This window comes from Saccoglossus kowalevskii, chromosome 5 (assembly GCF_978046115.1).
Source record: "Saccoglossus kowalevskii chromosome 5, keSacKowa6.1, whole genome shotgun sequence".
NCBI classification, from domain to species: domain Eukaryota; kingdom Metazoa; phylum Hemichordata; class Enteropneusta; family Harrimaniidae; genus Saccoglossus; species Saccoglossus kowalevskii.
Window position 1 is genome coordinate 35,132,815 of NC_140645.1, and position 22,578 is coordinate 35,155,392.

The 22,578-nt window shown below is 35.2% G+C and overlaps 1 protein-coding gene and 1 long non-coding RNA gene across 2 annotated transcripts in view; one reads left to right on the top strand and one right to left on the bottom strand.

The window, feature by feature from the left end:
* Positions 1 to 17,460, bottom strand: part of LOC144343768 (uncharacterized) — a 29,609-nt gene extending 12,149 nt beyond the window's left edge. Inside the window, exons 1-3 of the mRNA XM_085498966.1 lie at positions 17,410 to 17,460; positions 16,485 to 16,580; positions 14,852 to 15,023 (exon numbers count right to left, since the gene is read on the bottom strand). Of these exons, the coding sequence (XP_085355092.1) occupies positions 14,852 to 15,023; positions 16,485 to 16,580; positions 17,410 to 17,460 (319 nt within the window). The remainder of the gene's footprint in view (positions 1 to 14,851; positions 15,024 to 16,484; positions 16,581 to 17,409) is intronic.
* Positions 17,461 to 17,590: 130 nt separating this feature from the next.
* LOC144343771 (uncharacterized) lies at positions 17,591 to 18,315 on the top strand. Its single transcript, XR_013419048.1, has 2 exons — positions 17,591 to 17,695; positions 17,989 to 18,315. It is a non-coding gene; the product is annotated as an uncharacterized LOC144343771 (long non-coding RNA).
* The last annotated feature ends 4,263 nt before the right edge of the window (positions 18,316 to 22,578 follow it).

The following is a 22,578-nucleotide window of genomic DNA, read 5'->3' on the forward strand; positions in this document are numbered from 1 at the left end:
CAGCAGCGAAACCAAGAACTATATATATAACTGACGATAGGAAACTACATACTTGAATAATACCGGGAATGCTGTGAATGACAATTATATGGAAAACGTGACCAAGGTTACTATGACTCTGTAAACATACTTTTGTAGCATGTTTTTCTGGTTAAGCTGTTTGTATTATTCGTATTTCAATTTTATTGATATTCGAAAGGTCAACAATTCTGGTGAGTCACTTTAACAGCGAGTAATGTGGCTAGCGCGTGTGGTTCAGTCAGGACCTGATCATGACACACGATTTTACTTAATAGTGAAACTTTTTGAATTTTATGTAATGTAACTAAATTTGGACACACAGTGTAATTTACCATGGTGTGATATCACGTTTATACTATTAAATACACGTTTGTATCACGGGTTATAGTTGTCATATGATACTTTCATGGTAAAGTTTGTGATCGAGTGGGACGTAATTACCGAATGAGCGACCATGGCAACACAAATGTTGATGTTGTTATCATAGTATACAACATGTGTTACAATTAAAATAACACATAATGGCAGCTTATCGGGTTTTATCATTATTGCATTCATGTAATATCATGTAATATTGCTACAAATCAATAAAGAAAAATAATTTAAAAACAAAATAAATAAATAAATCCCACACACAGTAATGTCTTGTAGTCCCATGTAACTCGTGCAGGATGAAGACAAGAAATACATTATCAGCATAATCTGTAAATGTGCTTTAAGCTGTAATAGGAAGGAAGCGCACCATATATTACATTAAGTGTATTACAGTTAACATTCAAATATTTTTTTTAAATAATAGACTTTTGTCTCATTTTAATATTGCCAAAGTCGGACAGGAAAGGAGGTTTTAATGAGAAAATAATCTAGCTGGGTCTCCACTACGGAGTTTATTCGCAATGTAGAGTCAACCAAACAGACTAGCATTCTGACATTGTAATCTTGAACTGCACTAATTTAAGTTTAAGAGCGTGCTTTTTGATTAAATGCTGGATGCCTATTGATCTTTATTGAATTACATCATTCACATACTTGTGGTATTTTCGTCTTTCAACGGTTCGAACTGTTTCTGTTATAGAATCATCTGCACAGAGACGTGAATTAATATTAAGAATCTCTGGGAAATCATTTTGGAATTCATTTCTTATGTAAGACAACACATTCATAGTTTTAGTTTGTCATGTGCCCGCAGCTGTTTCTCGAAGATGACCAGGATGATTGATTAAAGGTGTGATGATCATACATATTGGGTTACAGGTGCAGGTCAATTGTTCGGATTTCGAACATTTTTAAACGACTTGCGGCCATTTTGTTTTTTTTACATATTTCCCCTATTTTTGTCAGATAATCTTTAGTATATTGATACTATAAATAAAGATACATAAGCACTTTTTTGATATTCAATTCAATTCTGCCGACCAACGGTCAATTTTGATAGGAGAAAATCTGTTAAATAACCATTGTTATATGTCAGCTGCTGCAATTCCGAGAGATTATTCACTTTTTTCCACAAAACGTCTCAGGACTTTGAACATGTGATACATCATCCGGAGTTGTGATGCAAAGCTCATGCCAAACAAAATGCTTATATCAAAACAACTCGTTTTGTGTGACCAATGTTGTGAAACTTCTTGGCGATTTCTCATACTCGATATGACTAAAACTCCATTTGATATATGGCGGTCCATATTCTATAGGATGGTTTGGATGTCTCTCTCGAATCAAAGCCTGATCCACGACTGGACTGAGTTATTAACTGTTTTACGAATACAATGTGTGAAATGGATTGTAGTATTCTGCGTGGTGACCCATAATCCATTGTCGCAATGATTTATCTTTAATAATATTGCTATATAAAATTTTAATGTTCATGTTTATCATGTTATTAGTGGCTATTAGTGGAAATTTCGTGGCATAATTGAACCGAAGGACTGCAACAAGGGGGGCTGGTGTTTAAAGTTCAATATGGAACAAATAATTATACGTTTTGTACGCCATACCCTTGTGATTAAAGATAGTTTTCTACATAATGTGATTATGTGTCCAGTGTGAACTACTGTGTCGGTGATCATGTACATAAAACTACTGCTGGGCGAAGTCAAATATAGGGGTCAACGTGGAACTCACTGGGTAACTGCTACCTCTTATTGTAGCTGTTGTACATTTTGCATTGTCCATATGATTATTTTCATGTCGAGGGGTGATCAGGAACATTCCATGACGGACGGCAAATCGGACAGCAGCGAAACCAAGAACTATATATATAACTGACGATAGGAAACTACATACATGAATAATACCGGGAATGCTGTGAATGACAATTATATGGAAAACGTGACCAAGGTTACTATGACTCTGTAAACATACTTTTGTAGCATGTTTTTCTGGTTAAGCTGTTTGTATTATTCGTATTTCAATTTTAATGATATTCGAAAGGTCAACAATTCTGGTGAGTCACTTTAACAGCGAGTAATGTGGCTAGCGCGTGTGGTTCAGTCAGGACCTGATCATGACACACGATTTTACTTAATAGTGAAACTTTTTGAATTTTATGTAATGTAACTAAATTTGGACACACAGTGTAATGTACCATGGTGTGATATCACGTTTATACTATTAAATACACGTTTGTATCACGGGTTATAGTTGTCATATGATACTTTCATGGTAAAGTTTGTGATCGAGTGAGACGTAATTACCGAATGAGCGACCATGGCAACACAAATGTTGATGTTGTTATCATAGTATACAACATGTGTTACAATTAAAATAACAAATAATGGCACCTTATCGGGTTTTATCATTATTGCATTCATGTAATATCATGTAATATTGCTACAAATAAATAAAGAAAAATAATTTAAAAACAAAATAAATAAATAAATCTCACACACAGTAATGTATTGTAGGCCCATGTAACTCGTGCAGGATGTAGACAAAAATACATTATCAGCATAATCTGTAAATGTGCTTTAAGCTGTAATAGGAAGGAAGTGCACCATATATTACATTAAGTGTATTACAGTTAACATTCAAATATTTTTTTTTTAAATAATAGACTTTTGCCAAAGTCGGACAGGAAAGGAGGTTTTAATGAGAAAATAATCTAGCTGGGTCTCCACTACGGAGTTTATTCGCAATGTGGAGTCAAACAAACAGACTAGCATTCTGACATTGTAATCTTGAACTGCACTAATTTAAGTTTAAGAGCGTGCTTTTTGATTAAATGCTGGATGCCTATTGATCTTTATTGAATTACATCATTCACATACTTGTGGTATTTTCGTCTTTCAACGGTTCGAACTGTTTCTGTTATAGAATCATCTGCACAGAGACGTGAATTAATATTAAGAATCTCTGGGAAATCATTTTGGAATTCATTTCTTATGTAAGACAAAACATTCATAGTTTTAGTTTGTCATGTGCCCGCAGCTGTTTCTCGAAGATGACCAGGATGATTGATTAAAGGTGTGATGATCATACATATTGGGTTACAGGTGCAGGTCAATTGTTCGGATTTCGAACATTTTTAAACGACTTGCGGCCATTTTTTTTTTTTACATATTTCCCCTATTTTTGTCAGATAATCTTCAGTATATTGATACTATAAATAAAGATACATACGCACTTTTTTGATATTCAATTCAATTCTGCCGACCAACGGTCAATTTTGATAGGAGAAAAACTGTTAAATAACCATTGTTATATGTCAGCTGCTGCAATTCCGAGAGATTATTCACTTTTTTCCACAAAACGTCTCAGGACTTTGAACATGTGATACATCATCCGGAGTTGTGATGCAAAGCTCATGCCAAACAAAATGCTTATATCAAAACAACTCGTTTTGTGTGACGAATGTTGTGAAACTTCTTGGCGATTTCTCATACTCGATATGACTAAAACTCCATTTGATATATGGCGGTCCATATTCTATAGGAGGGTTTGGATGTCTCTCTCGAATCAAAGCCTGATCCACGACTGGACTGAGTTATTAACTGTTTTACGAATGCAATGTGTGAAATGGATTGTAGTATTCTGCGTGGTGATCCATTCCCAATTGTCGCAATGATTTATCTTTAATAATATTGCTATATAAAATTTTAATGTTCATGTTTATCATGTTATTAGTGGCTATTAGTGGAAATTTCGTGGCATAATTGAACCGAAGGACTGCAACAACGGGGGCTGGTGTTTAAAGTTCAATATGGAACAAATAATTATACGTTTTGTACGCCATACCCTTGTGATTAAAGATAGTTTTCTACATAATGTGATTATGTGTCCAGTGTGAACTACTGTGTCGGTGATCATGTACATAAAACTACTGCTGGGCGAAGTCAAATATAGGGGTCAACGTGGAACTCACTGGGTAACTGCTACCTCTTATTGTAGCTGTTGTACATTTTGCATTGTCCATATGATTATTTTCATGTCGGGGGGTGATCAGGAACATTCCATGACGGACGGCAAATCGGACAGCAGCGAAACCAAGAACTATATATATAACTGACGATAGGAAACTACATACTTGAATAATACCGGGAATGCTGTGAATGACAATTATATGGAAAACGTGACCAAGGTTACTATGACTCTGTAAACATACTTTTGTAGCATGTTTTTCTGGTTAAGCTGTTTGTATTATTCGTATTTCAATTTTATTGATATTCGAAAGGTCAACAATTCTGGTGAGTCACTTTAACAGCGAGTAGTGTGGCTAGCGCGTGTGGTTCAGTCAGGACCTGATCATGACACACGATTTTACTTAAAAGTGAAACTTTTTGAATTTTATGTAATGTAACTAAATTTGGACACACAGTGTAATGTACCATGGTGTGATATCACGTTTATACTATTAAATACACGTGTGTATCACGGGTTATAGTTGTCATATGATACTTTCATGGTAAAGTTTGTGATCGAGTGAGACGTAATTACCGAATGAGCGACCATGGCAACACAAATGTTGATGTTGTTATCATAGTATACAACATGTGTTACAATTAAAATAACAAATAATGGCACCTTATCGGGTTTTATCATTATTGCATTCATGTAATATCATGTAATATTGCTACAAATAAATAAAGAAAAATAATTTAAAAACAAAATAAATAAATAAATCCCACACACAGTAATGTATTGTAGTCCCATGTAACTCGTGCAGGATGTAGACAAAAATACATTATCAGCATAATCTGTAAATGTGCTTTAAGCTGTAATAGGAAGGAAGTGCACCATATATTACATTAAGTGTATTACAGTTAACATTCAAATATTTTTTTTAAATAATAGACTTTTGCCAAAGTCGGACAGAAAAGGAGGTTTTAATGAGAAAATAATCTAGCTGGGTCTCCACTACGGAGTTTATTCGCAATGTAGAGTCAACCAAACAGACTAGCATTCTGACATTGTAATCTTGAACTGCACTAATTTAAGTTTAAGAGCGTGCTTTTTGATTAAATGCTGGATGCCTATTGATCTTTATTGAATTACATCATTCACATACTTGTGGTATTTTCGTCTTTCAACGGTTCGAACTGTTTCTATTATAGAATCATCTGCACAGAGACGTGAATTAATATTAAGAATCTCTGGGAAATCATTTTGGAATTTATTTCTTATGTAAGACAAAACATTCATAGTTTTAGTTTGTCATGTGCCCGCAGCTGTTTCTCGAAGATGACCAGGATGATTGATTAAAGGTGTGATGATCATACATATTGGGTTACAGGTGCAGGTCAATTGTTCGGATTTCGAACATTTTTAAACGACTTGCGGCCATTTTGTTTTTTTTACTTATTTCCCCTATTTTTGTCAGATAATCTTTAGTATATTGATACTATAAATAAAGATACATAAGCACTTTTTTGATATTCAATTCAATTCTGCCGACCAACGGTCAATTTTGATAGGAGAAAATCTGTTAAATAACCATTGTTATATGTCAGCTGCTGCAATTCCGAGAGATTATTCACTTTTTTCCACAAAACGTCTCAGGACTTTGAACATGTGATACATCATCCGGAGTTGTGATGCAAAGCTCATGCCAAACAAAATGCTTATATCAAAACAACTCGTTTTGTGTGACCAATGTTGTGAAACTTCTTGGCGATTTCTCATACTCGATATGACTAAAACTCCATTTGATATATGGCGGTCCATATTCTATAGGATGGTTTGGATGTCTCTCTCGAATCAAAGCCTGATCCACGACTGGACTGAGTTATTAACTGTTTTACGAATACAATGTGTGAAATGGATTGTAGTATTCTGCGTGGTGACCCATAATCCATTGTCGCAATGATTTATCTTTAATAATATTGCTATATAAAATTTTAATGTTCATGTTTATCATGTTATTAGTGGCTATTAGTGGAAATTTCGTGGCATAATTGAACCGAAGGACTGCAACAAGGGGGGCTGGTGTTTAAAGTTCAATATGGAACAAATAATTATACGTTTTGTACGCCATACCCTTGTGATTAAAGATAGTTTTCTACATAATGTGATTATGTGTCCAGTGTGAACTACTGTGTCGGTGATCATGTACATAAAACTACTGCTGGGCGAAGTCAAATATAGGGGTCAACGTGGAACTCACTGGGTAACTGCTACCTCTTATTGTAGCTGTTGTACATTTTGCATTGTCCATATGATTATTTTCATGTCGAGGGGTGATCAGGAACATTCCATGACGGACGGCAAATCGGACAGCAGCGAAACCAAGAACTATATATATAACTGACGATAGGAAACTACATACATGAATAATACCGGGAATGCTGTGAATGACAATTATATGGAAAACGTGACCAAGGTTACTATGACTCTGTAAACATACTTTTGTAGCATGTTTTTCTGGTTAAGCTGTTTGTATTATTCGTATTTCAATTTTAATGATATTCGAAAGGTCAACAATTCTGGTGAGTCACTTTAACAGCGAGTAATGTGGCTAGCGCGTGTGGTTCAGTCAGGACCTGATCATGACACACGATTTTACTTAATAGTGAAACTTTTTGAATTTTATGTAATGTAACTAAATTTGGACACACAGTGTAATGTACCATGGTGTGATATCACGTTTATACTATTAAATACACGTTTGTATCACGGGTTATAGTTGTCATATGATACTTTCATGGTAAAGTTTGTGATCGAGTGAGACGTAATTACCGAATGAGCGACCATGGCAACACAAATGTTGATGTTGTTATCATAGTATACAACATGTGTTACAATTAAAATAACAAATAATGGCACCTTATCGGGTTTTATCATTATTGCATTCATGTAATATCATGTAATATTGCTACAAATAAATAAAGAAAAATAATTTAAAAACAAAATAAATAAATAAATCTCACACACAGTAATGTATTGTAGGCCCATGTAACTCGTGCAGGATGTAGACAAAAATACATTATCAGCATAATCTGTAAATGTGCTTTAAGCTGTAATAGGAAGGAAGTGCACCATATATTACATTAAGTGTATTACAGTTAACATTCAAATATTTTTTTTTTAAATAATAGACTTTTGCCAAAGTCGGACAGGAAAGGAGGTTTTAATGAGAAAATAATCTAGCTGGGTCTCCACTACGGAGTTTATTCGCAATGTGGAGTCAAACAAACAGACTAGCATTCTGACATTGTAATCTTGAACTGCACTAATTTAAGTTTAAGAGCGTGCTTTTTGATTAAATGCTGGATGCCTATTGATCTTTATTGAATTACATCATTCACATACTTGTGGTATTTTCGTCTTTCAACGGTTCGAACTGTTTCTATTATAGAATCATCTGCACAGAGACGTGAATTAATATTAAGAATCTCTGGGAAATCATTTTGGAATTCATTTCTTATGTAAGACAACACATTCATAGTTTTAGTTTGTCATGTGCCCGCAGCTGTTTCTCGAAGATGACCAGGATGATTGATTAAAGGTGTGATGATCATACATATTGGGTTACAGGTGCAGGTCAATTGTTCGGATTTCGAACATTTTTAAACGACTTGCGGCCATTTTTTTTTTTTTACATATTTCCCCTATTTTTGTCAGATAATCTTCAGTATATTGATACTATAAATAAAGATACATACGCACTTTTTTGATATTCAATTCAATTCTGCCGACCAACGGTCAATTTTGATAGGAGAAAAACTGTTAAATAACCATTGTTATATGTCAGCTGCTGCAATTCCGAGAGATTATTCACTTTTTTCCACAAAACGTCTCAGGACTTTGAACATGTGATACATCATCCGGAGTTGTGATGCAAAGCTCATGCCAAACAAAATGCTTATATCAAAACAACTCGTTTTGTGTGACGAATGTTGTGAAACTTCTTGGCGATTTCTCATACTCGATATGACTAAAACTCCATTTGATATATGGCGGTCCATATTCTATAGGAGGGTTTGGATGTCTCTCTCGAATCAAAGCCTGATCCACGACTGGACTGAGTTATTAACTGTTTTACGAATGCAATGTGTGAAATGGATTGTAGTATTCTGCGTGGTGATCCATTCCCAATTGTCGCAATGATTTATCTTTAATAATATTGCTATATAAAATTTTAATGTTCATGTTTATCATGTTATTAGTGGCTATTAGTGGAAATTTCGTGGCATAATTGAACCGAAGGACTGCAACAACGGGGGCTGGTGTTTAAAGTTCAATATGGAACAAATAATTATACGTTTTGTACGCCATACCCTTGTGATTAAAGATAGTTTTCTACATAATGTGATTATGTGTCCAGTGTGAACTACTGTGTCGGTGATCATGTACATAAAACTACTGCTGGGCGAAGTCAAATATAGGGGTCAACGTGGAACTCACTGGGTAACTGCTACCTCTTATTGTAGCTGTTGTACATTTTGCATTGTCCATATGATTATTTTCATGTCGGGGGGTGATCAGGAACATTCCATGACGGACGGCAAATCGGACAGCAGCGAAACCAAGAACTATATATATAACTGACGATAGGAAACTACATACTTGAATAATACCGGGAATGCTGTGAATGACAATTATATGGAAAACGTGACCAAGGTTACTATGACTCTGTAAACATACTTTTGTAGCATGTTTTTCTGGTTAAGCTGTTTGTATTATTCGTATTTCAATTTTATTGATATTCGAAAGGTCAACAATTCTGGTGAGTCACTTTAACAGCGAGTAGTGTGGCTAGCGCGTGTGGTTCAGTCAGGACCTGATCATGACACACGATTTTACTTAAAAGTGAAACTTTTTGAATTTTATGTAATGTAACTAAATTTGGACACACAGTGTAATGTACCATGGTGTGATATCACGTTTATACTATTAAATACACGTGTGTATCACGGGTTATAGTTGTCATATGATACTTTCATGGTAAAGTTTGTGATCGAGTGAGACGTAATTACCGAATGAGCGACCATGGCAACACAAATGTTGATGTTGTTATCATAGTATACAACATGTGTTACAATTAAAATAACAAATAATGGCACCTTATCGGGTTTTATCATTATTGCATTCATGTAATATCATGTAATATTGCTACAAATAAATAAAGAAAAATAATTTAAAAACAAAATAAATAAATAAATCCCACACACAGTAATGTATTGTAGTCCCATGTAACTCGTGCAGGATGTAGACAAAAATACATTATCAGCATAATCTGTAAATGTGCTTTAAGCTGTAATAGGAAGGAAGTGCACCATATATTACATTAAGTGTATTACAGTTAACATTCAAATATTTTTTTTAAATAATAGACTTTTGCCAAAGTCGGACAGAAAAGGAGGTTTTAATGAGAAAATAATCTAGCTGGGTCTCCACTACGGAGTTTATTCGCAATGTAGAGTCAACCAAACAGACTAGCATTCTGACATTGTAATCTTGAACTGCACTAATTTAAGTTTAAGAGCGTGCTTTTTGATTAAATGCTGGATGCCTATTGATCTTTCTTGAATTACATCATTCACATACTTGTGGTATTTTCGTCTTTCAACTGTTCGAACTGTTTCTATTATAGAATCATCTGCACAGAGACGTGAATTAATATTAAGAATCTCTGGGAAATCATTTTGGAATTCACTTCTTATGTAAGACAAAACATTCATAGTTTTAGTTTGTCACGTGCCCGCAGCTGTTTCTCGAACATGACCAGGATGATTGATTAAAGGTGTGATGATCATACATATTGGGTTACAGGTGCAGGTCAATTGTTCGGATTTCGAACATTTTTAAACGACTTGCGGCCATTTTGTTTTTTTACATATTTCCCCTATTTTTGTCAGATACACTTTTATAGAATTATTTAATCTTTAGTACATTGATACTATAAATAAAGATACATAAGCACTTTTTTTGATATTCAATTCAATTCTGCCGACCAACGGTCAATTTTTATAGGAGAAAATGTGCTAAATAACCATTGTTATATGTCAGCTGCTGTTTTCATAGTTCAGTGAAATTTGGTACATATATTTTTGTCGGAATTCATTAAACCTGCGTTTTGAGCCAAATTCTTAACAGAAAGTGCAACAATGAGCGAATATTACTGTATGGTGGCAACTACATGTAAATTTAACGAGACCAGTCATTACACAATGACATCACAATTATTATTGCTCAATTTCCATTCAAAGGGAACCATTCTAACAAAGCGAAACATCCAGCATTAGACAGTATGCCGTCGCATCGACTTCCGCTGCGCATCGGTCGATACTTCCGCCGCACTGTCTTCGTGCATACTTTGAGGTATCCTCATAATAACCTCACATCATTATCAAGCCACAGTAGCTAAACCGTTCACATAATACGAACATGCAGTATGTGGCCGTGTTAGCGCACACAACTGTTATAAATTCCCTGATTTGTTACAATAACCTGTAAATAAAATCATCCAGTCAAATTTTGTTGCGGCATATTTCTGTGATTTATTGGAAATATTCAATAATCTCTGTCAATTACGGTAAATCCCTAGCTACAAAATTGGCAGCAGTATTTTATGGTTTTATGGACGCTAATACTAAGGACATTATGTCGAGGCAGTCAAGGAGCAAATATTACACATGCTTACTGGTGACAGTGCTGAATATCAGTGATATACTTGACATGAAGTTTTATTCAGGTTAAATTTGAGGTTATATGTCATAATATTACTACTATTTGTGTTGTCGATTGCGCCTGCAAACACCAAACAGTTCTTGTCAAGGTGTTCCGTTATTACTGTGCGGTGGAAGACAATACGTAATTTTATTGATTGTTAATCCGGATAACTACACAGCTGGTACAAGTACAAGGGTAATAAAATGTTACTATGTTTGAAGTGCTTAGTATATATGAGGCAATTAGCAGGGTATTATGGTAAAAGATCAATGACATGAGGTTCATATTCCCAACCCTACATGATCAAAGCTTAAATTTAAAAAAAAAATCACTGTTGGAAACGCATAGAATAGAGTGGCCATTCTTTAAAATTCACTGCATAACATAACTAATCATAACTTTCTAAGCTTAACAGCAAAACTGACAATATTGCACCTCAGAAAGTTTTCGACAAACGGCTAAGGTTGTATGAAAATAAAATCAGACGGGGTCATAAGTAAACACAATTGACTTTGGAGCAATAACTACAATTAAAATTACATTTCACACCAAGCCATCAATTACTCAATTTTCAAAACATTTGACCTGCTCTGGCATATAATGATTGCATCTGTTGTTTTATTCTCAGACAATCGAGACAGTATCATTTGTAGCGATATAAGATTTCTTCAAATAAAAAATAATGTCAAGAGTGCCAGCATGTGTATGACAGTCCTCAACAAGGCGATTGTAAATAGAAGGCGATATAAGTACTACGTCTTCAGCAAGAAATGGATTGTTTACATATATAAATAAAGTAATATAAGGTTGTCTAATATCTAATACAGTATATACCCTCCAACTCCATTAGAGATAGTGAACTCATCTGAAATCACCGAATCCCTATGAACACAAAACAGTTGCGTAAGACACCAGTAATAAAAAAGTCTCTTTATAAATTAAAGCATTGCGGTGAAATATCGATCAAATATCTTCTGAATTATCTTTAACAATATATAATAACATTTTTTTAAGATTTTCAGGCATATAGCGATTGATAGCCATGGAAGTAAAACATAAGACAATTAGAACATACTTCAGCAGGTAATTCAATATCCAGTAGTCTTACAACATGCGGTTTTAGTTTCGGAGAAAATAGAAGTCATAAGGGATCGAACGATATTTCACTTGCAATTTTATTTTGATTTTGAATTCAAGAGCATTACTTTAGGTTTTGATAAGTAGTCGATGTATTTCATATAATTGTTTCTGCATTGTGTTCACATACAATTAACACTGAAGTAATGACCAACGTGTTTCAAGTCATTAAATCTTATTACCCTAATATATTTACAAAAGGTTTACCTCCAATGAATGGACACCTCACCAAAAGACACCCTCACCGACTTCCTATAGTGTCATTGTAACCCATACTTACGCTATACTTTGGTCCACTGCATTCACGCATACACGTATGTAATTGGTTAGAGCTGTATGGCGCCCTCACCGTTTGTGGTTTCATTTACTTCTGTTGGCTGTGTGCCGACCTCATTCGCGGGAACCTTTGTTGCGATTATAATGCGGTGTGGCTATTGTCGCAACTGTACTGCTGTGTGATATACTCGTTTTAGACATGTAATCATTTAGAGGTTTATTTAGAGAGTAATTTTTGTAACATTTAATGAACATTATTTGTGCTGTAGTTCACTGTATATCACGGGACGAGGCAGTCGTTTTTGGGGTGTACAGGGCTGAGAGTAAAATGGCTGTCTCTCTTCGTTTCCGACGACACCATCCTACATCTGCAGAGAGCTATAAGGTCGTAAAAAAGAAGAAAAGGATCGGAGGCGAATCGTGAGTTGGAGACAGACTGGGGCGTTAGCAGAATACACTGTTGTTGCGGTGCGCCGGTGGACTGCGAGTTCAACCCGTGTTGGAATTCCATCGTGACTGGTAGGTGAACTGTTATTGTTAACGGAAAAGGGCCCTAAAACGTCGCTGATTGTAATTGAACATTGAATAATTATCACGTGAACTGTTGTTTTTGGGGGAGCGACGACACCTTTTCAATCGTGTATAGCTTTTTTGTACGTGGCCGCCAAGGTTGCACTGCAAATAACATTTGGCTCAACTTGAGCCCAAAAAAAATTGCCCCCGTGTTCAAATATGGCTAAGTTATTAGCCAGTTATGGTTCAAAATTGAGCCAGAATTTGCTCAAAGTTGAGCCAGAACTGGCTCGAAATTGAGACAGTAATGACTCAAATTGAGCCAAAAAATGGATCAAAATACACTTAGCCATTTTTGTCCAATTAGAGCCAACATTGAGAGTGAGCATTTTTTTCCTCTATGCTCCTCCAGTGTCACATATGACACTGTGCAACCCCTAATAAAATGCAAACATACACAAATCCTAAAATATAAAACACAATTTGCTCAAATGAAACCAGCAGACATACATCCTCCAAGAAATTCACACTAAAATATTCATTATAATTAGGGTAATTTGTGGTCAGTGGTATTCTACACAAAAGATGCACACTGAACAGACATTTAATAAATTTTTAGTACTTTTATTCAAAAACTACATTCAGAACATGAAGAAAAAATATCTTGCATGCATTCATATTTAGACATCTTGATTTTGTTTACAGGTAGTACAACACAATTTAGTCTTCCAGTATTTTTTTAATCAAAATAGAACTTTAAATCAGTGTTGGGAGTTGGGACTATGAGTGAAGTTGGTAACAAGTTGACAACACAAGGGCAATGGCAACATGTCACCCAGAACAAGTTAGACATTTTTAGAACATTTTAATATAACCTGGTTTTTCGAACAGCGAGTTGACATAAACACCAAATTGAATGACAACTGCAAAATATTACTTATAAGAGTGTGATCATTTCACTTTTACATGATGATAAACACATTCTCACCATTTGTGAGAAAGGGTTAATTTCTCAAAATTTCCCATCATTCTGTAAGATTTTTCTCGTGTGGTAGACACTTCAACTGAAACCACACAATATTGTCCGCTTGTGGTGGGCTCTCATAGTTCAGCAAAACAGGGAAAATGTTACCGGTCGACTGTCTGCATGCAAAGACATAACTGCAATTACACAAAATTCTATGCGGTAAACAAAGTAACATTGCTACATATATAATAATTATCAACAAGCAGAGGTATAGTATAGTGTCTACATGTACATATTTTCTCAACAAGGCTATCTAACTTCATGATTTGTAATTGTAGTAGCAGCATTTACATATACTGTCATGGTGTTTTTTTAAAAACTGTGCAAACATTTGCGTAATACCTGTAGACAACACAGCTCAACATTTTCTAAGGGTGAACAAATTTGACTAGTGAACATCTGAACTCAAGAAAAAATGCTCTGAACACATCCTTAAAAATATTTTGCAACACCTCAAAAATCAATGGCTTTCTATAAAAAACAAGTAGATTTGAAAGATAGTATATATGGATGTATTGATTAATCATATTGGTATTTGTTAACAGTATGTTGAATTTTTGTTCACAGTACTGTTATTTGAGAACACAAAATACTTGTGTAGTTATTTGAATAGGTTACGATATGCCTTGCATTTGGGTGCCGCAATTGTCCCCAACAGCTCGTATTCAAGAGATTGGTAGCAGACCTTTGCAGCCTGTGGATACTGCAGATCCAGTATGAAATACGCAGCAAACAGCAACAGGATGCACTTCACATGAGTAGACTCACCCTTTTTGAATTTAGCAAACACTTCCTTGTCCACTACAACAGCAACATCTTTCAACTCATTCAGACTACCAACTATATAGAAGAAGAGCTGGTTTTTTTCTGCTTTAGACTGGTTCAGACCTTTGTTGTCATCAAACTTGAGCACATATATTAAAGTATTTTTGCTTGTCAGCTGTTAAATCAAGTTATTGAAGAATGAATCATCATCGTCATCTGTAAAATAACAATATATTTAGTATAGTATAGTTTCCATCCCAAATGTCATACTTGCATGTGCAGATTTAAACTGCTTTGCATGTACCAACTTTGAATGAAATTGAACAAAAGACAAGAGTTATGAAAGTAAACAGATGCACACCTACCATTTCAGTAACCCAAATGGCCGGCCAGTCAGCAATCTTGAAGGTCAACATTTACAGATATATGTGCAGACACGTGTATGTCCTCACATGTACCATGTACAGTTGGATTGTACATGTCAATTTGAAACTGGTCAATAGATGTTTAATAGCCGTTTCATGATTCAGTCAAATGTGAAAAGCATTTATGCCAGTTGACCTCATCACAAAAATGGTGTTCCAGTGGCAAACCATGACACCTTATAGGGTAATGAATACAAACACTTGGTTTAAAGAATTAGTTACAGTGCTGGGATTTTGAGAGACGTGTTTGACCAAGTGTTTAACCAAAAACATGGACTATTAATTTTGGTTCCGCCTGTCCATGCATCTGTGTGTCCGTCCGGAGCCAGTTTTCGGACACCCTTTGACCGATCTCGTTCAAACTTGGTATACAGACATTGTATGATGACCTACATATGCACACCAATTTTCGTTATGAGTGAGCTGAACAGGGCGATTTCAATCAAACTTTGTATGGTGATCATTCATATTGGGATATAGGTGCACGTCACTTTTTTTTCGAAATTCGGTCCAAGATGGCCAACTGGTGACAATTTTGTTTTTTTCTGTTCCATGCTGACTCCTCCATTAGATATGGCCTGATTAATTTCAAAGTTTGTACTTAGGACTATACTTCAAGATAACACAACACCATGTTTTGTTTTGAGTTTTGATCAAATTTGTTGAAGTGGTGGCCATTTTGTCAAAAAAAACATAAAATATCATTGGAGCTAAACAGGGCGATATGGCCTGATTCAGTTCAAAGTTGAATATGGCATTTTCAATCAAACTTTGTATGATGACCTTACATACTTAGGTTACGGTGCAAGTCGTATTCCTTTTGGAGATACAATACCCGACTTGCTGCATTTGTCTTTCATGCTATTTCCTCTGTAAGATATAGTCCAATTCAGTTCATAGTTTCCACGTAGGTACTATTCTGACAGTAACACAATCTATAATCTGTGTTAGTGTTAAAAAAACCATTGATCTTTCATTTCTGAACTTGTACTGAACATTTAAATTGACTACAGCTAATACTTAACAGGGACTATGCATTATCAATGCATGTTAAAAATAGATTGAGTGGCCTTCACATTACCACAGCTCAAAGTTAACCTTTTACCACCATAGCAGCACAATGTCTCTAAGATATTGAAAATCATGCCCAAATTGTCAATTTTGTGACCTCAGCATGTCCCAATTTGCTAGAGGTTAATTTCAGTTGTTACAAACCTTTCATCCCCAATTTCGCCTTCTGCAACTCCCTCAATAAGAGACTTGTAAGAAGAAGAAGAATTCAGCATCAGTTCCAGCTGTTTGATGCACTAAAAAACGATTAGAACAAATTTACTTCATTTTAAGTTTTTAGTCCCCGTTCGAACGAAGTCCGAAAACAGGGACTTATAATTCGGTCTTCGTCCATGTGTCTGTGCGTACGTGCGTTTGTGCGTCCGTCCGGAGTCATATCTCAGAATCCCTTGGATCGATTCCGTTCATTCTTTGCTTGTGCCTAGTACTTTATGTGGGACATATGCACATGCAATGGTTTAGCGATTCGATTCAAAATGGCCGACTGGCAGCCATCTTGTTTTTTGAAAATGTTGTATTTTGGACCTGCTTTGTCAGTTTTCAATCAAACTTGGTACATAGATCATACATGTTAGGATACATGTCCATGACGATTTATTTCACAATTGGATCAAAGATGGCCGACTGGCAGCCATCTTGTTTTTTGAAAATGTATTTTGGACATGCTTTGTCAGTTTTCATTCAAATTTAGTACATAGATCGTACATATTAGGATACATTTCCCCGACCGTTCGTGAGTTCCTGAGTCTGTCCGTCCGTGTGTCAGCCTTTGTGCAGCATGGGTAGTCTTTTAAAACTTTGATTGAATGTGAAGCCCCAGGCAGACTTGGATCCATCTGATTCTATGTTTCTAGCCCTTCATGAACAAATCCATCACAATTTCATTGGGATTTTTCTTCTGTAGCTGAAAGCGAAGGTACTTATGTTTTTCTCGGCGGTCTTCATCATCTTATCATTGATGACATTACAGGTTTCATCACAGTTGATAGTATCTATCACATCAGTATCTCTACCGTATCCATTTCATCAGAGGTGACTACATGTATCCATCACATCAGTGCCAACCATATCCATCTCATCAAAGGTTACTGTATCTGTTGCATCAGTGCCCACCATATCTGCTTCATCAGAGCTGACAGTATTCGTCACATCACCACTTACAACATCAGTCTCACTGCTGACTGCAGCAGTTCTTGTGACCAGTTCTTGTACCTTTTTACCCTCATCAAGTTTAACGCCAGACTTGTTGGGCTGCAGCTTGACTTTATGCGAGTAATGGTTGTTCAATGTTTTTCTCAATGCATAGCTCAGAGCAGATGATCCATATTCTCCAGTATCCTTGTTAAATGAGGTGAGTACAGAATATTCCCTACGTAAGTTAAGTGCTATCAGTTCTCTTTCATTTTTTGTCAGTTTTTTTTTTGATACATGAAAATATTTCACTGTATGCTGCTTTAATTAATTTCAGATAGGTTGAATAATTTTCACAAAATGCATGTTTCTCTGTGTTCTTTAAATAATCCTTGTGCTCTTTGGGTAAGGGAAAGGGACTGCTGATGCCACATGGGTAGCTCTCACCAAGATGAGATGTTTTTGGTGATGTACTCTGAAATTGGTCTAACAGAGTTCTTTTTCTTTTTACAGTGGTAGAAGGTGATCCAGCCTCTTGGACTTGTTTTGGCTGAGACGCAGAAATGGTAGATACATGTACCAACTTTTTAGAAATTCCATTTACAGGTGGAGTGAAAGATTCAAGTTCACTATAAAGAGGAGAGGCAGCAGGTGTAGGGAGATGCAGCCGGGCTTGTGTAGCAGAATGACTTGGTGTGGCACGATGGCTTGGTGTAACAGAATTACTTGGTGTTGCAGGATGGCTTGGTGTAATAGAATAGATTGGTGTAGCAGGACGATTTGGTGTTGCAGTTGTGGATAGCATTTCCTGCAAAATAAAGAAATGGTTCAGAGTAGGAAGTATGGTGCATGAAAAGATGTTTTTTGAAGGATTTGATATTGGTAAGAATTTTCAAAGTGTACATGTTAACTGTCACATCAAACTATTGCAAAGATAATCTTTTGAATGTAGACCTTAAAGTTCATTGCTTTCAGGAAACATACATGCAATTTTAGTGGGTTACAGGTACAAGCTAAATGATACAAAACTGAACAGTAACTAGGTAATAAGTAGCATGTCTCTCAAAATGACATGTTTACGCCTCACCATTAGAATATCCATGTGAAATTTTTAAAACAACTCTCAAGGTTAGCTACATGTTGGTGTAACTCTCAGTAATTTTAAAAATCTTAACACCACCATAAAAAACTAAGATCTCAAATTATAATCCAATGAATTGCTTCGCAAGATTTGTTTGAGAAAAGTAAGAAAATATTGATTTTAAAAAATGGCATTGCAAATGATTTAAATGCTGAAAACTTGATTTGATTAGTTCAATCTCAACACTATTGACCTACACTCGGATATTGAAAAAAGAATTTTGTCCCACAAGGCTACATAGCATTACGCTAAAGGTAGTCTAGATTGGGGATAGATTCTCTAAGACTGGTGAAATTAGGAATGACCAAAACATGTACATACAGGTAAATTATAAATAAGAATTGTTTCGTGAAATTATTAAATGCAAAAAATGATCTGACTAGATGCTAAAAATGCATAAATTAACAAAAAATGTGGAACAAATGTGAAAGCAATAGTGTCAATGTCAGGGGGAACTTCAACAAAGAAAATGATGCAATAAAAGAGAAAAAAAATAGTGTCAGAATGAGGATTTTAAACTGGGACATTTTATTCAGGTTTTGTACATTGATGAAGCAATGGGAAAGTTTAAGATGTCAAAAACTTCCCAAAAAAGTCTCGGCAATTGAAATCAAAATCAAACATGACCTTGATTAATTATATACTCCCGTTTCAAAACATACAAGCCAACTGTTTATAACCTGGACACTACACCGCCAGAATAAAGACACTTTCCCCTAATATACGTTATCCAAGCACATTATAAAATGGTTGAAGTTGAAATGCCATAGGACAAGGGAAAATTAGCGCATACTTGCCATACAGCAAAAACAAAAGTACTACCAGGAAACAAGAAATCCAGGCAAATGAACTTCAAAGTCTATGTCAAGCCATGCAAATTTACATGTCAGTAGAATAGCCAGAAGTGGCAATTTTTGTTTTCTGTACATTCCATCATTTGGTTGATCTCCATCTTCCATATCAGTATTTTAAATCCAGTAGGCAAGCTACTACTTCTTTCCTGATGGCTAAACAATCATAGTTTCACTCACATTTTCCGACCCTTGTATTGTCAACAAGTTTACTAACAGAGTGCTTTTGTGGTAGAAACCTACTCATATGATTGTGAGGATGGGGTCATAAATCAACTAGTATTCACCAAGATTTATTTTACTAAAAATAACTTGCCATGTTTATGCCAGATGCTTTCTTAATACTAAATATTGATATAGATTAATCTCATCAAATTGATATGTTTTAATTGTTTGCTTAATTTCTTTTAAACCTCAATAATAAATTTTTGTATACTTTTATTAATTTAGGTAAAAAGGTTCTCTGGCAGACTTGTTTCGCAATTTGGATGATGAAACAAAACGATTTTGAGAAGGAATAAGCTGTAAGATGTAGCAAAGAAATTGACATGAAAGTAAAACAAATTTATGTTATATCATTGTCATCACACTTTCTAAAACCTCTTAAAAAATAAATTATGCTAAATTGATGGTTATATTAATAGTCATGACATGACATTGTTTTATTGCATCAAGCTTCTATAAAGCTTTTTTTCAACTCTGAACCAAATCAATCAAAATGTGACAAGTGGCTGGCTGCATCTCCAACAAACACCAGCAAATCAACATGTACATCCAACATACAAAAGTTTGCGTGCAATCAACCAAATTGTGCCAGAAAACAACTGAGAAAGCACAAAAAACATAATGGAGAAGAGTCAGCCATTTTCAATCAAATCATGAACAAATCAACAAAAACATGCATTATTAACATGTACAATCGGCATACCAATGTGACTTTGGGAATTTTTCAGTACTGAAAGTGCTACAATTTTGTCACAAGTGATATGAATTTAATGAAACTCTTCATGTGCACATGGATAATGTCATTTTTGTGTTCTTTAACAACTTTCGAAGCTAGTTGTGTAAAAAAAACTAACTTAATAGCACAAAAACAAAGCCATGTTTTATCAGTGGTTGGAACACTTATCATTGACATGTATCTTGTGTCAAAATTTGAACAAAAACATGTTGAAGTTAAAAAAAAACATGATGGCTACCAGGCGGCCATCTGTGATCAGATTGCAGAAAAAAATGTCAAGGTAATGTATCTTAACGTGTTTAATATATGTACCGAAGTTGAACAAAAACTACGAAGCATATTCAAGACGCATCAATAAAAAAAACAAGATGGCTGCCATTCGGCCATCTTGGATCTGATTGTGAAAAAATGGGTATGTATCTCAACATGTGTAACACTCGTAGCAAATCTGAATAGAAACAGACATAGTATGGCTGACATATAGCATTGTCAAAAAACAACATGGCCTGCAGTCAGCCATTTTGAATCGAATCAGTACACCACTGCACATGTCCCACATAAAGTACTACAAATGTGCAAAGAATAAACAAAATCAGTCCACAGGTTTCGGAGATATGACTCCGTACGAACGGATGGAGAAAGAGTTATAAGTCCCCGTTTTCGAACTTTGTTTCAACAGGGTCGGAGTTCACAAGCACAAAAAGAAAAAAAAGTTCACCACCATTAGCAATCTTTGATCGGGTTAGGCCGATGAAAAAAAAAGTTTCCAATAATTCTACCTACGCAAATTGTTGGTAAAATTAGAAAATTTATGAATTGACAATTGGTCATGAGCAAGTATGTTACTATGTATGATGTACATGTGTATGTACTAAATGTGAACAATAACAGACAAAGCATATCCATATGCACACTGCATTATCAAAAAAAGATGTTATACCACATGTGCATTTTCAACATATGGCAAGTTGGCCATCTTTGATCCTAAATAAGGTACTAGGTTTGTAAAAAGTGCATGGATGTCCATTGACAACTGCACAGAGTCCAATTTATAAGTGCCACTTTCAGACTATGTCTTAAAAATAGTTTAATTTACATTAAAATAAAAGTAGGTTTATCTGAATATAGGTTTATATTTCACCTTAAATACAGGCTGGGTTACCAGGAAAGCTATTTTTCATGAGCCTAAGCAAATGAGAGGGGCACGTTTAGACTCTTCTGATTTATGAACCATCTCCAGCATTTGTAGATCTTTCATGCAGTGACTCATTGGAAGGATTTTATTGTTAAATTGGTTACTTCATCATCCACTTGAAAATGCTTTAGAACTTCCCATTATTTCCTTCCAGTAACTTGAATGTTACTTCAAAACCAAGCCAAGTTAAGGAACAGCATTTGGATGGAGATTCAGGTTTACACCAGTCAGCTTCACAGACTGATGCCGTTTTATTCTGGCGATATAGTTGACATACACACCAATGACAATGTCTGATCTTGCTTCTTCAGATAATCAGTATTATCCTGTCACCAGTCATTAGCAGAGAACAGGTTCATCACTTGAAACAATTAATTGCTTTCTACCTAGTTATGATGAAGTAAACATAATACCAAAACAACATTATATGGTACACATACCAGACACCATCTTGAACCTTGGTCCAATTGTCAGATATTGGTGTATGAGGTTAGAGACAAAGCACAAATATTTCAAGAGATTAGCCAAAATAGCAAATTTCAAGAATCTCCTTAAATATCTAGCAGAACGGAATCGGTATAAACAATGCAGCGATTTGCTTGACATAGGTAACAGAGGCAGCCAACCACTATTTGAGAAGGGTGCTGAAGTTGGACCTAGCAAAGTACTAGAAAACATACAGTATGCTCATAATGAAATTCTAGCATTCTATCCTTATTGGAATCCTAAAAATAATTTTATCTACAGTATCAAATGGTTATGTCTAAATGAGAACTTGTATAAACATAGCTGCTTTGTATTATTTAGAGAAATTTTGGTATGATGGAAGTGATTATTTTTTCAGACTACCACACAAGCGGAATTTTTGAGTGCATATGAAATAAACAAACCAGAGCTTGCTGTGGGGTTAGAGATTGTAAATGTCAACAGCCTCATTGTACCATTCCCAATGTGA